The 20,251-nt window shown below is 42.1% G+C and overlaps 1 protein-coding gene across 2 annotated transcripts in view; it reads right to left on the bottom strand.

Moving 5' to 3' along the window:
- GOLIM4 (golgi integral membrane protein 4) overlaps positions 1-15,277 on the bottom strand; it is a 36,056-nt gene extending 20,779 nt beyond the window's left edge. The window contains exons 1-2 of one of the 2 annotated variants that reach the window (XM_072867474.1): positions 15,222-15,257; positions 14,488-14,629 (exon numbers count right to left, since the gene is read on the bottom strand). In XM_072867474.1, the coding sequence (XP_072723575.1) occupies positions 14,488-14,584 (97 nt within the window). In that variant the 5' untranslated portion in view covers positions 14,585-14,629; positions 15,222-15,257. Of the gene's footprint in view, positions 1-14,487 lie in introns of both variants that reach the window. The other variant, XM_072867473.1, reaches the window with a different exon arrangement.
- Positions 15,278-20,251: the final 4,974 nt, after the last annotated feature.

Here is a 20,251-nt window from a genome sequence, read left to right as displayed (position 1 = left end):
ATGGTCCGCCGGACCAACCGTGCCGTCTCTCAGGACCTGACAGGAGCAGATGCCCAATACAGAATACACACAATGAGTTTACAGTATTTCTTTGGCACTGTCTCCCAGCAATTTATGACTCCCAAAGACTGTCTGAGGCACCCGCAGGTCCTTTCCGTACACCATTTCAAAATGGATTTTACATGTATGAATTTGTCTAATTGTTTGTTGTATCCATGTGTGTTTAGGACATCCAATATCCTCTGGCAGAGAGTCCCACCACTTAGCTGCCAGTAAAGCAGCATTTCATTCAGGCTTGTGTTTTGAACATCTAGTTTCGGATGTCTCTCAAAAGCGATGGGGCACATCAGTCCCTATTTACCCTTTCCTCACCACTCACTAGACTAAAGGATCATTATCTGAAAAGGCCTACCAAGTTTGCAGCAAAGGAAAGATATTAATTAAAACTCACGCAAATTTACAATGATATTTGCCCAAGCTCAGTTTAACACAAGTACTTTTCCCTGTCCAAATTATAATTTGCACTCTTTAAAAAAGAGTTATTAATTTGTATTAATGGAATGGGTGATTTTTCCTTCAAAGCTAGGAAACTCATTTTCTGAGAAGTAAACCGTTGGTGAATGTAAGCCTTCAACAGGAAGCATTAAATAAAGATTTGTATCTTGGCAGCCACAGAAAACTCCTCTTGCACCTTAAAACGTGTTCTTAATTCCACCAAGGTGCATTCTGCAGGCTCTTTAGCTACTGGTTTATCTACAAGTGTTTATGTTTTGGCTGAGAAGCTAGATTGCTAATCAATCCTTGTCACCTATCTCTACTTTGCTATTTATCTTCTAAAGTCAAGGGCATCAGTCAAGATGTACTAATGTATCAACATCCTCTGCAACAAAACAAGCATGTAATGAATATTCACAAACACACCAGCAAGTAAGCTTCCAGAGAAGGGGAAAAAAAGTAAAAAAAAAAATGGCACCACTACAGTAATGGTTTTATCTAGGCACTGAAGATTGTGAATGCCAAATTACATTGCAAAAGGAACAGTGGTTGTAGCATAGCAACTCAGGAGAGAAATGAAAATCCATAATGGGTTTCCTCTCCCATGCAATCAGGGGTGGAAATAGGCTTTTTGGCAAACAGACTAAACCACAAACAGATTCAGAGGTAACATTTTCCATTTCATTTCTTGGTCTGCAAGTGTGCCTTCCTCAGCCCCTCCTCGTGTTTTAACAAGTGTGGGGTGGAAAACCCTGCACAACAAACCCATAATAAGGGCAGGAAGAAAGGAGAAAGAGAATGCAATAGTTTGGGTTTTAGGGACCACGGTGCTCTGTACCTTTCACAGCTAACTGCATCTCTGCTGAGCTTCGGCTTTCCTGTCTTCACCCTGCACTTTCAAGCAATGTCTCTACAGCCCTCCCAGGCAGTGCATCCTCACTGCTACCTCCTGTGTGCTAACATTTGACATACTAGAACAAAGCTGGCAAGGTCTTAAAATAGCCCTTTCAGATGGCCAAAAAGGGCTAAGAAAAACTTCCTCCTACACCTCTCCCCTTCTAGTTCATTTACTGGTTGGTTCAGCAATGTTTTTCTCTGATAAAAGTCCATAGTGTGCAACATAATGAAGATTTTGATTAAGAAAATAATTATTAGGAAAGCACAGCTTCCATATTTTCTCACTTGCTCTTTTGGGGAGTAGGTTGCAGATCAGATTTTCTAAGTACATATAGGAGTTTATCTCCCATAAATGTAAATTATTTCCACCAGTCAGGAACTTCCTAGGCAAGAGTCCAAACTAGAAGACGCTTGTTACTACAGCAGGGGATTTCTCCTTCTTCACTACCAGCCTGGATAGAAGATGTCTGAGAAAGAATCTCGAAGAAATAAATACATTGAAAAACATGTTTTGTGTTATAGGCTTCCCAGTCAAGGGGGTGGAACCTACATAAGGAATCTGGCAAATTCCTACCGGTGTGATGCACCAACATGGCACTTCACAATTTTTTCATAGGGTAAGTTCTTAATTTTGTACTGATCTTTCCACAAGTAATTGAACTTTGTTTCTGTGTTATATTTAATAGAATGGTGCAAAAAAAGGGGAAAAACATTGTCATCTAATGGCTAATATGCACTATTCCAAAGCTGGAATAACTGCAGGTATCAGTTTAATTCTTTAAGTTACCTATATAATGTAACCTACATGAAAGAACAAAGAACAACATGAACCCACAGAGAGGAGATCCAGCCTCAAAGAGCAAAGCCCAGAAACAGAACCGGTAACATCACAGCGAGTTAAACTACCTTTCGCCTGCAACAAGGAAATATTTAACAGCTCCTGAATGGATCCCAATTGAATCAAGTCCTTGATTTAAGATTTTTCTCATGCAGAAAGGAAAGTGGAGGAGAAGAAGGGGGTGCGATGCTCTATAGGTTCTCAGAAGATTACACCACTTTGACCATTGCTGAACGTTAATTGCAACACAGGAGTCAAGCAATCTGATGAAAGCAAGCTTATTTAAGAGTCATGGTTATTTCTCTTATCTTTGCTTTGCACCTCCAAGCAGTAAAACCATCGTTACACAAAATAAGCCATTACTGTATATTTAAAAGAAAGTATTTCCTATTCTACATTATCAGCAATTTTGCAACTGTGTTACTTTGGTATTTTGGTCTGAAGCATGATCCAAGATTCTAAAATAGCCCAGCTCCCACTATCTTACATATGGGAAAATTAAGATTACATTGGGATTTAAATATACATGATGCAAGAAATCTTATTAATTTCATTGTTATTGTTTCTTATGCAATTCTGCAATCTTTCTCTGAGCTTATAGTAATACCCTTTCATTTAAAACCAGCAGATTTCAGTAGTCTTGGCAATATTCAATGTTATTTTCTCTCAGACTGTGGCAGAGTTGAACTGAACCAGCAGTGTGTGGTAAGCCACACTGGCACTTTTCTCGTAACACTAGGAAGGTCTGTAGAACATAGACTTGTTATAAAAATACAGTTAATTTCCAATTCTTGCCACTGCAGATAGAACCATTTAAAATGTGAACCCATGCAAACAGCTTTTCTGCTGAAAGTAAAGCTTTTCCATGAGCCAAGGAAGAATCCCTTCAATACGGGATGTACGATAGATTTTCTAGTCCAATGCCAATAATAAAAATTATTATCTCAGAAGAGATTTCTTGACTCATCTGATGCTAACGTTTCATGCTGGGAGAACACGTTATTAATATAGGAAGACCTGCTCCCCAAGCTTCCAGCTTTGTATATGATTAAGTCACTCAATCTGGCTTCAAACAAGGAGATCCACTATTTCACTACTGATAATCTTATCAGAAACAGATTATCAAACTGTGGGTAGCTCCTGGACAAGTATCAGGATTCCCCACCACAGTACAGCCCATAGCGGTCACAGGATACACTCCACCTATTTCAAAGATTCTCAATTGAGAGTTTAGCAATAAATGGATATTCCAGTGACATTGCAAACATCCAAGAAGCAATGGAAGTATTCCCACAATAAAGACTCGGAAACCTGTGTTTTAAGTATAGCAGAAGAAAACACTACAGAAACCATATATTTACAATATATTGAATGAAATATTGAAGCTATTTCATATTTTATACTCTTGAAGTTTTCTGTTTTGAATTTATACAAAAAGGACAGAAATAGAAGCCAAGATAACGTGAAACTGATTGTGTAAGAAAAACAAGCGTTTTTCTGGCTTAATTATGGAACAATTTTGCATACAGGCAGGGATGGACTGCTCATTTTATTCACTGAAAAACACAACTAGCACTGTGTGCAGTATCACAATTGCATTTACTTTAAAATAAACTCCTACACTTTTCAATTTACTCATGTGAAGAACGATCAAGTAATAGCTTTGTCAAATTACAGCCAGTCACTGCAAAAGAACAGAATTCCTCTTGGCAAACTAAAGCATGCATTGGCAGTTGCGCTTAAAAATAACCACTGCTTTGACTTAATTCTCTAGTCATTTATGCTGCTCAGAGTATTAATAATTTTAAGAGAGAAGTTTGTATTTAATATCTGGATCTTCACATTCAGGGGTTTTGTAGTGTTTGTTATAGACCTACCACTGCTTTCTATTGCACAAGGAGAAAGCAGTAACGTCTACTGCTTTCAAAGATCCTGCACCAAAAATAACCTATCAATTAAAATAAACCTGTTCCTCTAACATAGTCAGTACTCCAATAAGAAACTAGAATTGGAGAATAGGACTTGAGCAAATTATGGAGATTTGGGTTTGACTAGCTTGAGTGCAGGCAGCTAGCTGTACACCAGAGCGACGTCCCACCGCATTGTGCTCCCAATGCAGAGTGGTTCTACATGAATGAGATACACCACTGCTACTAAAACAGTTTCACACAGAGCTGTAGATGGAGACTGATCAACTGCCGGCACTTAGGTCAAAGTTTAGCCATAAACCAGATAAGATCTACCCAAAGATAACAGAAAACTGACTACGTGCATTTTTATATAACATTTTCAGTCTTCGAACACTGGAATCTGGGTAAGTTGGAATATATCTGAAAAACTAAAGAACAGTTTGGGAATTACCTGTATCCTGCTAGTTGACGTGACACTGAGTGTTGGGAACCCACTGAAGCTCACAGCTGACTCCTTAACTAAAGTTGTCAGACTCCTGCTTTTGGCTCTACAAACTCCAACTCAGTCCCTGGTGTCTTGCCCAGGACAAGAATCATCATTGATGCTCTCTATGAAGCTTGCCTTCTATCAAGGGGTTTTCACACACTAACACTGCAGAGCTTGGTAACAGATTAGACAAGGTATCAGAACTAATCATGAGAGAACTTCAAAAAGCTCTGGAACGTGTGGAGAGTTCAGGCAAGCATATAAGAAAATTCACATGCTTACTAAGAAATAGTTGTGGCCTCTATTAAATTATAAGGATGACATGAAAATTAATTTCTAAACTGGAGTAAACATTTACATTTAATAGAATCCTTTTACTCCACCCTGCCTCATTTACTCCCTTTCTTAGAAGTCAATAACACCTCTAGGAAACAGCAGATTTAAAAACAAATTGCAAGTAAAACATAATGATAGCTTGGGATATAGGTGGGTATTTATCATGTTGAAGCAGTAAACTGTAATAGCTGCTGCTAAAAAGAAAAGTTCAAGAAGGGGTATTAAATGCGATTAAATATTTAATCCCTAAGCTTCAGACATGACTTTTATTAAGAAAGAGATCACGTTTTCCATCCCAGGAAAGATTTCCTGCACACTCCACAAAAGATTTCTTCCAACCTTTGGTGCCACCCATGGTTACGACATGCTGGGCCAGATGAGCATCTCACCTTGCATATGCTGTTTTCTATACACCTATCTATGCTAAAGATTTTTTTTTTTAAAATGATGATAAATGCAAATAGTTCAAACAAAACCTATTTAAAGAATTTAAGTATAAAATCACAAGGTTAGCAGATTTACTTCTAAAGAAATTCCATTCCCTTTTCTTTTTATGATTTTCTTCTCTCCATTATTCTGCCTTTTGTGTCATGACACACCAGACCATTTTGAAGAAAACACACAAACATTCAGAAGAGCTGCAGAGACAAGTTTCCTTCTCACATTGTCTCTGAATGTCTGGGTCTGCCCAACTCTCAGCTCTGAGAAACAAGGGCCTGTTCTTTCTCTCAAAAATTGTTTCAGACTTTTTTCAATTTGATGCAGAAGTCTAGTGATTCTATCTACATGGTGTTAGGATCTATATAAATACATGTATATTCAAAAACTAGCACAAAATCGACATTGAAGAAAAACAATGTAATCTATATATACACAGACACCTTGTTTTAATGTCTCTCCTAACTGAAACATACATTTGCATTTTTATCATAATGGCATGTGGCAAAAACTGATGTAACCACTATGGTTATCACCTTACAAAACTGCTAAGCCGCTTCCTTAAATTAGTTCTCGAGAGCTCTAACACAGGGGAGTTGGTGTCAGCCCCAGTTGTACGTTTCAAAAAACAGCATAGAGAAATCAATAGTTTGAGTTAGTGGTTCATAATTATTTTTTTTGTAACAGAAGATCACTGTCAAATCTCAAAATATGCATCTGAGTACAACGGATTAACTGAAACACTGAAAATAGCATTGTTCAGCATGGTGGCACAGATAGGAATAGACTGCTTACTATACCCTCCAGGAGCACAAGCAGGCCATACTTCTTTCAACATCTCTGTACTTAAGCTTTGGAAACGACTGCCAAACTCAGGGATCTGAGTCACCTCAGGAAAATAAGATACTAGGCTAATTTCAGATACCTTGGGGGGGGAATGTAGAGGAAGAGGTGGAGTAATTGCAGTTTCTTTTATTTCTTAAAGATACATAGTAGAAAATCTCAGGAAGTTTGGTTTATGCTAGATACCAGAAAAAGATCAGAACTGCATCCAGCTCAGAAGACCCTTCTTTAAACAAGGAACAGCATCCAAACCGGCTGAATTCCTTAAGCATTTACCTCAGGCTCCTGAATCCTAAAAATCCCCAAGAAAAAAATCACCCAACAAAAGATTCTGCCTTAATTAGTTGTTCCGTATAGTTCATTTTTTCAGAATCTGAATTTCAGGAAGCCTTTGACACAGTCTCCCACCGCATTCTCCTAGAGAACCTGGCAGCTCATGGCTTAGGCAGGTATACTCTTCACTGGGTAAAAAACTGGCTGGATGGCCGAGCCCAGAGAGTTGTGGTGAAGAGAGTCAACTCCAGTTGGTGGCCGGTCTCAAGTGGTGTCTCCCAGGGCTCAGTTTTGGGGCCAGTCTTATTTAATATCTTTATCAATGATCTTGAGAAGGGGATTGAGTGCACCCTCAGTCAGTTTGCAGATGACACCAAGTTGGGTAGGAGTGTTGATCTGCCTGAGGGTAGGAAGGCTCTACAGAGGGACCTGGACAGGCTGGATGGATGGGCTGAGGCCAATTGTATGAGGTTCAACAAGGCCAAGTGCCGGGTCCTGCACTTGGGTCACAGCAACCCCATGCAACGCTACAGGCTTGGGGAAGAGTGGCTGGAAAGCTGCCCACTGGAAAAGGACCTGGGGGTGCTGGTCGACAGCCGGCTGAACATGAGCCAGCAGTGTGCCCAGGTGGCCAAGAAAGCCAACAGCATCCTGGCTTGTATCAGGAATAGCATGGCCAGCAGGAGTAGGGAAGTGATCGTGGCCCTGTACTCAGCACTGGTGAGGCCGCACCTCGAATGCTGTGTTCAGTGTTGGGCCCCCCACTACAAGAAGGACATTGAGGGGCTGGAGCGTGTCCAGAGAAGGGCAACGGAGCTGGGAAAGGGTCTGGAGCACAAGGCTGATGGGGAGCGGCTGAGGGACCTGGGGTTGTTCAGCCTGGAGAAAAGGAGGCTGAGGGGAGACCTCATCGCTCTCTACAACTGCCTGAAAGGAGGGTGTAGAGAGGTGGGGCTCAGTCTCTTCTCCCAGGTAACAAGTGATAGGACGAGAGGAAATGGCCTCAAGTTGCGCCAGGGGAGGTTTAGATTGGGTATTAGGAACAATTTCTTTACTGAAATGGTGGTCAAGCATTGGAACAGGCTGCCAGAGAGGTGGTGGAGTCAACATCCCTGGAGGAGTTCAAAAAACATGTAGATGTGGCACTTCAGGACATGGTTTAGTAGGCATGGAGGTGTTGCGTTGACAGTTGGACTTAGAGGTCTTTTCCAACCTTAATGAGTCTATGATTACTTAGTTTTCATTACCATTAAACCTCAAAAACAGCACCTGACTTTTAGCAGGACAGATTTAATTCCTTTTTATATGCAAGGATCCTATTCCAAAATGAGCAAAGTGAATTACATTAGCCATGAATTGCTGGCAATATCCTCACTACTATATAAGAGATGCTATAATGCGTACTCAAATCTCACTGTGGGTGGAAACCTTACTCATAAGGTTGTCCCACCCAGATACACAGGCTGACAAGCCTGTATCCTGCCCAGCAAAAACAACCAGCCCAATAAGACAATGTGTTTAGAACATCATATTTAAGACTTGATAATTCAGTTTTGCTCATGTAGGAAGTAAGGAAATAATTCCACTGTGTTGTTTAGGCTTTGGTTTTAACAGTACAGCAACAACCTTAACTGAACCACTCCAGGAGTACGTAACTCTCAGATATTAGCTTTAAAGTTTTGTCAGTACAACTGCAAAGTGTCAACCACCCTAAAACTCTTCCCAAATTGTGTGCTTAGCACAGCCAGGTATCGCTTAAACTACGCTGTTGACTACAGGATTTCTGGCTCAGTTTGCAGCTACAATTATCAGATGATGACCGTGGCTGTTTCATCCTCTGCTTTTCTACTGGTCTCCCTCCAACAAAGCTGATGATGTTTTAGGTGATGCAGAAGCTGCTGTCAAACCTTTGCCTGCTAGGAATACGTGACAGAAGATGACTGTGGAAGAAGCCAGAATGCAGACTCGCCAAAGCATCCACCCATCTTGTATCCCTCCTTCTCTCTCAGCTCTGAAGTGTTCATAAACCCAGACAGATCAATCACTCACAAGCTTTAAAAGGCCTAAATCATCATCAGTAACAAATAGTTTCAGGATATTGGCTCTATCTTGCATCAGTCTGTTAGCTACCAGGCCCAATATTAAAGCGGGAGGGTGGGGAGAAACAACAAAACCCAGGGAACAAAACCACCCTATTACCTCATGCTGCTTAGCATTCCTTCAGACTACGTGCTCTGTGATCTTCAGCCCAGATTCCAACTTGGGTGCAGATGTGACATTGCAGCACTGGTAGAAATTTATCCTGGAAGTATTATGTCCACAGAAAGCAATTTAAGGGCATTCAGGCAAAGATCACAGGAATGAAAAAAAATATAAATATGGGCATTTGCTCAATTTATCTTTCCAGTCACAGAATTCAGCTGCTGGGACTCTTACTCACTACGGACCTAGAAGCAACAAACCAGCTCCCTGAATTAACTGAACCGGACAAAACTCTAGCACCTTTTCTGTGCTCAGATAATGAAGAAATCTTGATAATTCCAGATAACCCGAAATCTTCAGGTTGAGCTGCAACACAGACATATATCTATCTAAATATATGTTTTATACATACATATATGCACATACAAATGCATATATGAATATGCATTTACAGCATATAAATCTTCTATACTAAAGTTTTGCACAAATAATTTCAAACATTTAATGTGTTTTTAAGTATTTAGAACATTAAATACCCAGTGCAAAATGTGACTGGAAGTACAAAAGACAGATTCTTAGATGAGGTTACAAACCAAAGCATACCATTTCAGGAAGCCAGGTAGCAGAATTAGGGACGCTGTATTTGCCATTTCATGCAGTACTGTCCTGGGTGTTGAAGTACACCCATGTGCCAACAGTACACAGAGAACTAACCTCAGATCTCAGATAGCAACAAAACACAATCAAAACAAGTGCTGTAGTGTTACATGCAATCTGAAACTAATAGGAATGACAGGAATTCAGGCTACTGCTGTTATGGAGAACAACCAAACCATATAGAAGCTGCGTAGATGTAGCTCTACTTGTATGATGCATGTGAAAAATAAGCTATCAAAAGTACTGTTAGTTCTTCCTAGCTCTGACAACTTAAGGTACAAGTTTAAAGAGAGTACTATAAAAGAGGGATGAGATAGTGAAGTAAATCCACATCTGTATGTACTTCAATAAGGACAGCTTTGGCATCTACATAGTTAGCATGCAGACATACATAAATATTAAGCACTAAAGTTACACAGAACTACGATGTAGTACTGTGATGCATTATGCAAGTCTCTATATGTAGAGCTGCTATAGATCTGATCAACTTCTAGCAGGTCACCTCCAAGGAGGGGCCTCAGTTGAGGACAAATGGCACAACAGGCACAGAGGAATTCTACATTTGCTTTTCAGCTGGTGCTTTCTAGCGCTGGATCAGATAGCTCTAAGGAAATCCACAACTTGTCTACAGTAGGGCAAACTCTGAACTCTCAAGTTCAGAGTCCCTGCTGGGTTGGCTCCCAAGATTACAGTATGGTCTCAGACTGCACAGAGATTGCCTGAAGCCATCAGATATGTTAAGACTATAAGAGAAAGAACAGGAAAATTAAGGTAGTAAAAGGCACTAAATGTAGGCTGTTATTAGGATTAGGAATTAAAACAGATTAAGCATATTAAAAAAGTACACAGGGGGTTACTTAATACCCAGAGGATGCAAAGACAGAAGCTGTAAGGGCTAAAAAGATATTTGTAGATACATTCAATCTTGAAGCAGTCGAAGATATGTTCAGGTTCACCTACAGCCGTCAGTGCGTTTCTGTTCTAGCAACTATATGGCCAATAGTTTAAGAGTTAGTTTGACACATCTTTGTAGGAGGCAAAGAGCGTCAAGTTTTGTTTTTAAGAAATACTAAATAAGATTATCTTCATGTTTTGAACGTATAATACTAAGAGAATGAGATTTAAAAATAATCAGCTTACAGGGAAGATCAGCTTCTCTATGAAAGACCTTACAGATAACAATGACTTCAGGTTTTCTTAGCAGCCAAGAAATTGTGTGTCATCTCTAAATTTTGCCTGTGGTATTCCCTTTGTGGGTTACAAAAGCAGCCCTACTTTCTCCATGCCCATCAGAACTTTGTTAAAGAGATAAAAATGCCAAAGTTAGACATTCTTTTTTGTGAGAAGTTTAGCTTTCAAATACAAAAATCTTCTACAACGTGAGCTGTCTAACGGAGGTGCGCTTAAGATCCCAGCCTCTCCAAACCAGTTATTCTTATCATGTTCCCCAAGTCTGCCATCCTTCCAATCACACCCTGGTCTTATTTCAAGAGGCACAAATACTTCTCAGGCGAGTACCTGAAGCTGCGAACACCAGAAAAAGCAGAACTCCCTACAACAACAGTTGTATGCAGCCCTCTTCAGATCAGGTGCATGGGCTAAATAATTTTGAGACCTCTTCCTGCACCATTTTTCAGTGATCTGTACATTCTGCCTTGGTAGATGAGAGTGCTATTTTCCCCACATGTACAGAAGATCTAGCCTGGTTCACGTGCTGTGTTTGAGCAAAACAAGGCTATGAAAAAGATAAAAATCTAAGACAACTGGCTTTTCAAACAAAACCAGAAAACACTGCTCATTCAGGCATGAAGAACTGGCAAGTACCAAAAAGAAGGTTCTTATTACCTACATAAATGAAAAACCTAAAAAAAAAAATGTGCAGAGATAGAAAAATAGCAGAGGGGACAGTAGGAAGTGAAGGGAGGCTACACTCCGAGCTACATCTGAGACTCCTTCTTAAGATTTTGGGCAGACCAAAGGCATTCAAGTCCAAAACTGTGATCTTATGCATAAACTTAGGAGTTGCCTATGATCCTTAAGCATTTCACAACCTGACTCAAGGTTCACCCAGAAGCCCTAACAGTGTTCCTCTGTGTACAATCAGGAAAGCAACTGTCTCTATAGGCACCAGGAGTCACAAGAAAACCCAACCAAAATTCAGAAAACAGGTGATATTTCACTGTCATCCAAGTGTTTCAATCCAGTCAGCCTTCCAGGAGCACAGCCAGCCTAGCACAATACAGCCTCAGGAGCCTCAAAAGGACAACTTTAACAAGTTGCCCTTTTTTTCTCTTTTTTTTTAAAATGTAAAACAATAAAAGCCTACTGATGAAATGTTTGTTCAGGAAGTAGAAGTCCAAGGTCCAGTTCTCTCCTCAGCTTGTAATGAGCTTTAAAAAGTCTTATTTAATCACCCAAAAGAGAGCTGTAAACACTAAAATCAACCACTGTTGATGCAGCACCTTCTTTTCCTCCCAGCAATGCTACGTCAGTGACCTTGCCCTTTAACTGGTTGCTGTTTAAAAGACTTCAGAGTGTTCCCATCATACTTCAGGCCCCAAAGTTATCCCTAGACCAGTAGCTATAGAGAAACTAATTACACTGCATGGAAAAGATAAGTTGCACTGTGTTAGTAGTGATACTTTTTGTTGTTCTCATAAAAGAATAAACTCAAAGAATAACCTCTCATGTTGTTAAGGACAGCAAAGAGATGTAGCCTAGATATTCTTAGAGGTTTTTTTGTTTGGCAACAGAAACATTGTTGATTTAAAATCCAGGCCATTTAAAATCAAAAGTTCAAAGTGCAGTCAGATACTGCACCTGCAAACACAGGATTTTCTGTCAGTATTTTATGTTGTTTCAAAGTCTCTGTTTACAGAAAATTCCTTCCTGTTGTTCCATATCAAAGTGTTAAATAGGAAAGGTTCAGAAATGGTTAGTGTGAACATCCCTATCACCAGTTAGCATGGTGCTTGTGTATCTCCGGGCGAGTTCAGCATAGACACAGGTTCTGAATTCTCTACGTTCTCCTCACTAATAAACTGCTACTGCAAAAATCCAAGTGATTATACAGGGCAGGCCATCCCAGAAAGAGTCATTAAATGTACAGGGAAAGACAGGGAAGAAAAGTTCATTTCTAGCTCACTAGGCCCAAGTCCTCGGGCATATAGCTTCCATTTACCTTAGTGGGAGATTAGGCATCTAACGCTTGCTGCTGCGTTTAGAGCGTAGAGGCTCTAAGCCTCACCCTCTTTTAGGTAATTAGCTATTGCCATAATACAGGAAAATTTTAAAGAAGCAATTTTATTGTTACATTATGATTTTCCTTGTATTCTGTGACTTAATTGCTAGTAATTTTTTTTCTTTAAACAAGGTTTACTGCTACCGTACTAAGCATAGATAAGATCTCCTGCTTAACAGGCTCGATACATTGTCATGGGGCCCAGAACCATGTAAATTTATTGCATTGATAATCAAATATATTAACGTTTTCAGACTCTGGTCCATTATTTTACATTTCTCATTGATACATTGAAACAAGCAGGAGAATACTTACATAAAATGCAGCATTGTCACTGCATTTATCAACTAGTTGCCTGCTGCTTCCATGAACTTGCTTGGATAGAAGATGGCTACTCAAAATAATGTTTCAGACATGGAAAGTTTAAACTAACAGTCCAGACCCAATATATCTGATCAAGAGAATCTCTCCTCTGTGTTAGGATAAAGTTCGTTGCATGCTCCTCTTTGGTACGGCTAGAGCAACAGAAAAAGCTAACTTGTTGAATTTTAGCTTGAGAACAAGATGTTCCTGTGTCCTCTTCAAATACTGTTGGCAAATATACAGACTAGCAAAAGTAGCCCTTTAGCCATCTGCCACATACCCACCTCCCGGCCAAACATTTACAGCTTTTTCATGACTAAAATGAAGGTTTCTGTCAATTTTTTCCATGGCATTACCTGGAAATGGCCTGAAATTGAAATACTAAGTAATGATGGTCTCAGATTGTAGCTAAATGTATTCAGGTAACAAACCACTGTAAGAATCTAACAGCATAAGCCCAATTCTGCGCTCTCTGCATGAAAACTGTATGCTTCCAGGCATGCTTTTATGTATGCTTCCACAGTGAAAAGTATGGTTGAAGATCACCCTGAAGTTAAGTACTGCTACAGCTGCTGGAGCAGACCACTCTTATTCTTGTTTTATACAGTTTTGAGAAATAATACCTTGAAGAGTTTTGAAAGTTGGCTCTGGACTTTGTATATGCCAACCTGATAATCTTGGACTTGACAATTAGAGGCACTGAGGTCTTGCACTTCCTAGAGCACCGATGCTTCATGTATGTATCTGCTGCTTTGCATCTGATTTCTGGACATGCAAATGTCAGACCTCAGCGTCTTTTCATCTTCAAGTACAGGACGCCCACATTTGGTGCATCCTTAAACCAAGATACACAAGGATCTGTATTTATGTGGCAGCTTTAACCCAAGAAATTCAAAGTTATTCCAAAAGGAATAGAATAGCCTTATCCAAATAACTTATTTGCACTTTAGTTTCAAATGACCCTTTAAAAAAAATGCTTTATTAGAATACTCCTCTCCTTCCTGGAGCTATTTAGGGTTTATGCTGCCCAGGAACTGCAGCCTTGCATTTTTGCAGCTGAGTGTTCTCTCAGCAGCATAAAATTAATACCGCTAAGATAACACAGAAACATGCAGAAGTCCCAGACCTGGATGGGCCTGTACTGTTAGGTGAGCGGCAGGCAGTATGCCTGCCTTTTCCGTTTATACCAGGAATTGCAAAGTGATGTGCAGTCCTTTGGGACCAAGAGTCACTCTATAAAATGTGTGGGAGTGAGGGGGAATTAGAGCTCTCTAGGACTCCATGACAAAAACTCACACTGACTTCAGCGGGGCGAGGATCCTACCCACGGTTAGATATCAAAACCCCACAGGCTGGAGGGAGAGAAGGGGAAGAAGCGCATAAGGAGCAAAACTTTGTGAGAGGTTGGACGGCCGGAGCCCAGACTTCCCCAGAGCAGGAGGAGGAGGAGGAGGGTATTCTGCAAGCCTTAGGAAGGGGCGGCAGAGGCTCCTGCCGAGGTAAGTACCTTGTAACTGAGCTGAGAGGGACTCTTGATGCTGCTGGTACTTGAGCGCCGTGGCCTCAGCCTTCCTCAGCTGGCCCTGCAGCTCGTAGTAGAGCATCGCCCCGTAGAGGAAGCCGAACACCACAGTCAAGAGCAGGAGGGTCTGGAAAATCCGCTTCTGTTTTCGGGAGCACATCCCGTTGCCCATGTCCCCGGCGGGGTCCCGAGGGCCCCCGCCCCTCACGGCTTAGCAGCGGGCAGCTGGAGGCGGCGGAGGACGAGGCGGCGACATCGGAAGCCCCGGGCCCGCGCCGGGAGGAAGAGGGAGGGACGGAGGGAGGGAGGGGCCGGCCGAGCGCCTCAGCCCCTGGGCACCGCCGCGGCCGCGCCGCCCCGGGCGGCTTCCCCCTGCGTGCGGGCCCTGCGCCTCGGAGCGGAGCCGGCGGGACTCTGCGCGGCGCGGGGCGGGCGCCCCAGCCGCATGCTGCGGCCGGGAGGCTGCCCGGTGCTGCCCGGCCCTCCGGCGGCGGGAGGGGGCGGCCCCCGGCTGACTGTCCCGGCCCCCGGGTCCCCGCGGCAGGGGCGGGCAGCGGCGCTGGCTGCCGCGGCCTGCGGGAGAGGGGCTGCGGGGCGGCTCCGAGCTCTCCTCAGGCGGCGCCTTCAGCCCGGCCCCGCCGCGGGGAACCCGCCCGGCCGGAGGCTCTGCCGCCGCCACCTGAGAGGAACAAAGGCAACTTCCCCGGCCCCGCACTTACGTGTCACCTCCGCTCCGCCGCGGCTCCCCGCCGCGGGATCCCCGAAGGAAGTCCCGCTCCGGGCGCGGCCTCATTGGGCCCAAGCGCGGGGCTCTCCCCTCCCTTCGGGGCGGCAGCGCCTGAGCGCATTGGGTGCCCGCCGCGTCCGTCCGGCCCGCCGGGCGCTCCGCTTCCCTCCGCCCGCCCCTCTCCTCACGCCCGGCGCCCACCGGCCCGGCCCGCTGCGCGGGGCGCCTCGGAGCCGGGGCGGCGGGGCGGCCTCCCGCAGGGGCCGGGGCAGCCGAGGCCTGTGTGCCCGCCCGGCCCCCGTCTGAGGGGGCAGCGGGGCCGGAGTGGCACCGTGTGGGACAGGGCGCGTGTGGCAGCCGGTGTGGCACCGCCTGGGACAGCCGCAGGGCAGGGGGTGACAAGGCCTGTGGCAGTTAGAGGGTGCCCAGCCCCCGCAGCCACACCAGGGCTCAGAGGGGCCTGCGGGACGCCCGGCTCCTGGCTGTGAGGGGTCTCGTACTGAGAAGGCGAAGTCCCAAAGAGCCTGTTTTTATAACTAAGCGCCGGATTAATTTACACCCTGCAGCAGATTAATTTATTTTTGTCAGAGGTCGTTGACCGTACTTTGTTTCAGGGTGCCGGCCGCACCCGAGAGGTACTGCAGGTCACGGCCTTCGCTGCTCTTTGCCTTCTCCTTCTCCAAGAGTCATACTCAGGTCGCTGGTGAATCGTAATTCAGGGGCAGAGTATGTCTGTGGTAATGCAGTGCTCCCAAATGCCACAGTCATGCGTAAAAAGGTGAGGCAGGTCTTACGGCGTTTATCCTTAATCACCATAATTTCAGAATTAGCGTAACTAGAGTTCTCTCTACTAGTGTAAGGAAAAAAAAAGCAACAACCAAGACTCAAGCTAAACTAGAAGTAATAATAAGCAAAAAAATCAAAGACATACTCCAAAGTTATTTTTTCTAAATATGTCTAACTTGTTGATCTGTGTTTTTCACAGGCATTATTCTGGCCTTAAAAGAAAAACTACATCAAAGAGGCTTAAAGATTTGTTATTCAAATATTCTACATATACCAGTAATTAATAGCAGTCAGTACCACAAGCTGGTATGACTTCTATCTAAATATATTTCAAATTTATATTTGTTTTCTTTTAATTCAACGGAATGCCATGCTCTCTGCTTGAGGACCAAAGTGTTCAAAATTACGAGTCAGACACCCAGGAAGAAATTGTAATTGCTTTGAAATAGTGATTTTTTTAAAAAAAATCATATTATTTTCCCTTGCCTTTAAGAGGCTTCCTGAAGTTCTTGAAGTTACAGTTAAAAACTTTTGTTAAAACCATGAGTGTTTCAAATTGACTTATCTTCCTGCAGGTTTATAGAATCCATTTCTTTCTCAAAGTAGTCCCAGTAGGTTTCTTAGTATCACCCAAACTCCAGCTTCCCTTCTGCTCCCGGACTCCTTCAGAGATGTCCTGTGCATTTCTGCATTACCAGGCTCCTCAGGCTGAGCTCAGTTAAATAGAATGAGACTTTGAAATCACTGAAGATGATTTATACTTCAGTATTGCAGCTATTCGAATTAGTTAATTTCTTGTGTTTCCACTTCTTGCTGACATTACCTTTCATAAAACCAGTCTACACCTTTAGTTTTGATCACTTTGCACTGGAGAACACTTGGCTAACCAGCAACTTCATCTGAGTATGGTAGTCACTTTGGGATATCATTATGATGAATAGACATCATGAATTTAAGAGGACACTGAACTGACATCATTATTTAATACCTATTCCAAATACATTTAATTGATTATGTCGCAAATATACTTCATCTGCTTATAGAAGTTGGCAATATCATTAACAAATGCTGAGACAAAAGCAAATGAGTATCTCCTTTTGCTTAATCAAATATTACTTATATTCAGTAATAGCTAGTGATATATCTCCTCTTCAGCTCATGTAAATTGTGATTCTTCATGAGCAAACCAATTAGAGTTAAAATGAGGAATGCATTGGGAGCAAGGGACTATTATGTGAAGCTATTAGGCAAATTTGAATTGGAAGTCCCAAAATAGAAAGGTTTGGACCTAAAAGAGACTGTAATATATTAAAAAGCATTAACTTAGTTGCTAGGAGAGGAATGTTGCTTTGACTAATCACTGAATAAGTTACTGATATAATCAGAAAAGATGGAGGATGAGTGCTTTCTAAGCCATGTTGTACCATGGGAAGGTTGCAACAGGGAATTCATGGGCAGGCATTTATACACACCTATTTATCATCTTTAGCTTAATTTCCTAAGTAAATGAGGCTTGTGCAATCAAACCGTCTGTCAGTTTGTGCCTTGCAAGTACAAGCGGTTGGCCAACGCACTGGTAACCAGGTTGTAAAAATGTTGAGCAAAATGAAGTTCCTATAAGTTTTGAGAAATTAGAGGAGCAATATATAAAGTGTAACCCTGTAAGTTCCCTAACAGAAGGAAAGGGTACATGTGCTCAGACTCAGTTGGATAAGAGAACCTGTTCAGGGGAGAGATGTTAGAAATATCCCATTTCTTTGGGACATGGGTTCTCACCATCAACCACAAGATGTGGGTAGCCAGTCCTCAGTAAGTTTGGACATCACAGAACTACATGGGGTTTTGTTTCCTTTGTTTGTTTTCCTCCTCTTAACGTAATTCTCTTGTATTTTCTGTTATTTTTTCACTGTCAGTTTTACTAAGTTTGATTCTGTGATTATTTGGTAGCTAGGGATACCAGTTTCTAATAAAAATAATCATCGAACAGCTTTGAATTTTCCAGAATGATCCAATGAACACAGCAGTTAAATAGATCAGGCAGCAGGTCTTCTATTTTTTTAAAAATCCTACCAATCAATGGATCAGGGATCCAAAGTGATGGAAATGTACAGTGAAGGTTGTCCCATGCAAGTCACAGCCCATTCATTTGGTTGCCAGAAGTTAAGGAATGTACTGGCAAGGCGTATGTTTTTACCTCTCCAGCTACAAAGTACATTCCAACTGCAGATGTTTAGGCAAGAATAACCTTTTTGTCAAGTGACTGAAGCTTACTAACGCGTACAAAGATTGTTTTAACGCTCAGTGTCATTTATTAGTGGTCAGGAACTGAAGGAATAAAAAGGTTGGACTTGAAGAGGTGAATGCTCCTGGGAAAATTGAATTTATCCTTGCCTGAGGTCATAGTTTGTGCCATTAGGGGAAGTCAGGCTTTTTATAGTTGACCTATCAGCTGCCTGTGTCTGAGCGTCCAGCTTAAGTAATCAGTTGAACTCTGTTTGCTGATGTCCTAATTTGAGGTGAGGACAAGGAGGGCTGTGTTTTAATACAGAAAGTGCTATGCTACTTAATATTCTGAAAAAAAATATCAAACATAAGGTATCCCAAACTGGACACTCAAAGTTAACACAGCTTTGACATTTGTTTTCTGGTGCCTCAGTTCTGGCTGTAGAACAGTAGATGATGACTGACTTCTACCTCATGGATACATATAAAGATACATTTTTTCTAAATCACTCAGCATTCATGGTAGGAATGGGGATAAAACACTGGTAAGAAAATTCTGCGTAGGTACATAGAACAATTTAAACAGGATTCCATACTGTGGTGAGAAAATGTGGTTACTAGTGGAGATGAGTAAGGAGGCTACACTCTGACTTTGAATATCTTGTTTCCGGTGCTTCCTAACTTAAAAAGTCTTGTCATTTTACTGGCTCCAAAAGATTATCCTTTGTAAATAATTAATGTAGGTAAGCAGATGCATTAAAATGTACAGTTGTTTTAACAGGACTAGGAAGTAACAGAGCTATGTATGCCACAGATCTACAAATTCACCATACGTGTAACACATATAGGACGCACTTGGAACTGCCGTACATTACTTACATCACTGCTATACAGTCACCACAGATGAACTTCAAAGGGCAGTACTCCAGTGTATCCTGTGTTGGAGCTATTAGTTGCCTGTCAAGGCAGAACAAGTTCTAAGAAACACTGGAATTTGATCAGCCTTTTGCTGCAATCCCCAGAAAAAAACTTCTCATACCATTACATGCTCCATTGTTCTTGACATGACAGCTATCATCAAAACTGATAGTAAACACTTAAAACAAATATTAGGATCCCAATCATTTAAATACCATGTTAAATCATGAATTGACTTTAGACAACGGTAAGATGATCCACCTTATAAGAAACTTGCAATTGGAAACCCCTGTGTTCCTGAGGGCTGGCATTTTACAAAAAGGAAGAATAATAATGTTTGAGCGCTAATGATAATATGAATACTCGTACGATTAAGGGGCTGGATATTTGAGCCTTTAGGCACTTATCTAACAGCATGTTGTTTGCATAGAAGTGCTCCAAGACAGGCATCTGTGTGTATTTTGCTTCTGTGTGTTTTGTTCATACTACAGATCAACCTGAACCACTACGTGAAATGCAAACAACAACAACGCTCAGCCTGCGCCATGCAGGTGGATGTGTGTTGTAGTATGAGCAACTACACATAAAAGACATGAGGCTGTGCCTGCAGTGAAGTGGGAACAGGAGAAAAATCTAACTCCTGGGGGAGCAGCATGCAAGTAGAAGGAGAACAGTTTGGACACAGGAGCCTGGTGGTTTTTTTGCGCAATAGAGTGTTGGGGAATCCTGTGTCCTAGCTGAAAAATTCTGTGAGGGAAGTGGGTTTCCTCATTTTGCTGTTTCAAAAGATAGCAGTTGCATTCCATATTTTATGAGTTAGAGGAAAATGTCAAACTTGGGAATGCTGGCTACAGACATTGTTTTTTCTGATACACAGAATAATCCCCAGTGATTACATTTTCCTGGTGCATTTCCCATTGGGCTGTGCAGACTGGAGGCCATGGCAGATGGAGGAGTAAATAGGTCAGTGAATTTTGAATTGTTCCATCCCCTGCTTTTTCCAGTCTTGTCGGACTTGTCTATTTTTTCACAGTCTTTTGGTTTTCCAGCATCTGAATAAAAGCCAAGGTCTGATATCCTACAGCTGTAAAACTG

This window comes from Ciconia boyciana, chromosome 7 (assembly GCF_034638445.1).
Source record: "Ciconia boyciana chromosome 7, ASM3463844v1, whole genome shotgun sequence".
NCBI lineage: Eukaryota > Metazoa > Chordata > Aves > Ciconiiformes > Ciconiidae > Ciconia > Ciconia boyciana.
Note: the sequence above shows the minus strand (reverse complement) of the source record. Positions and strands in the feature narration are given on the sequence as shown.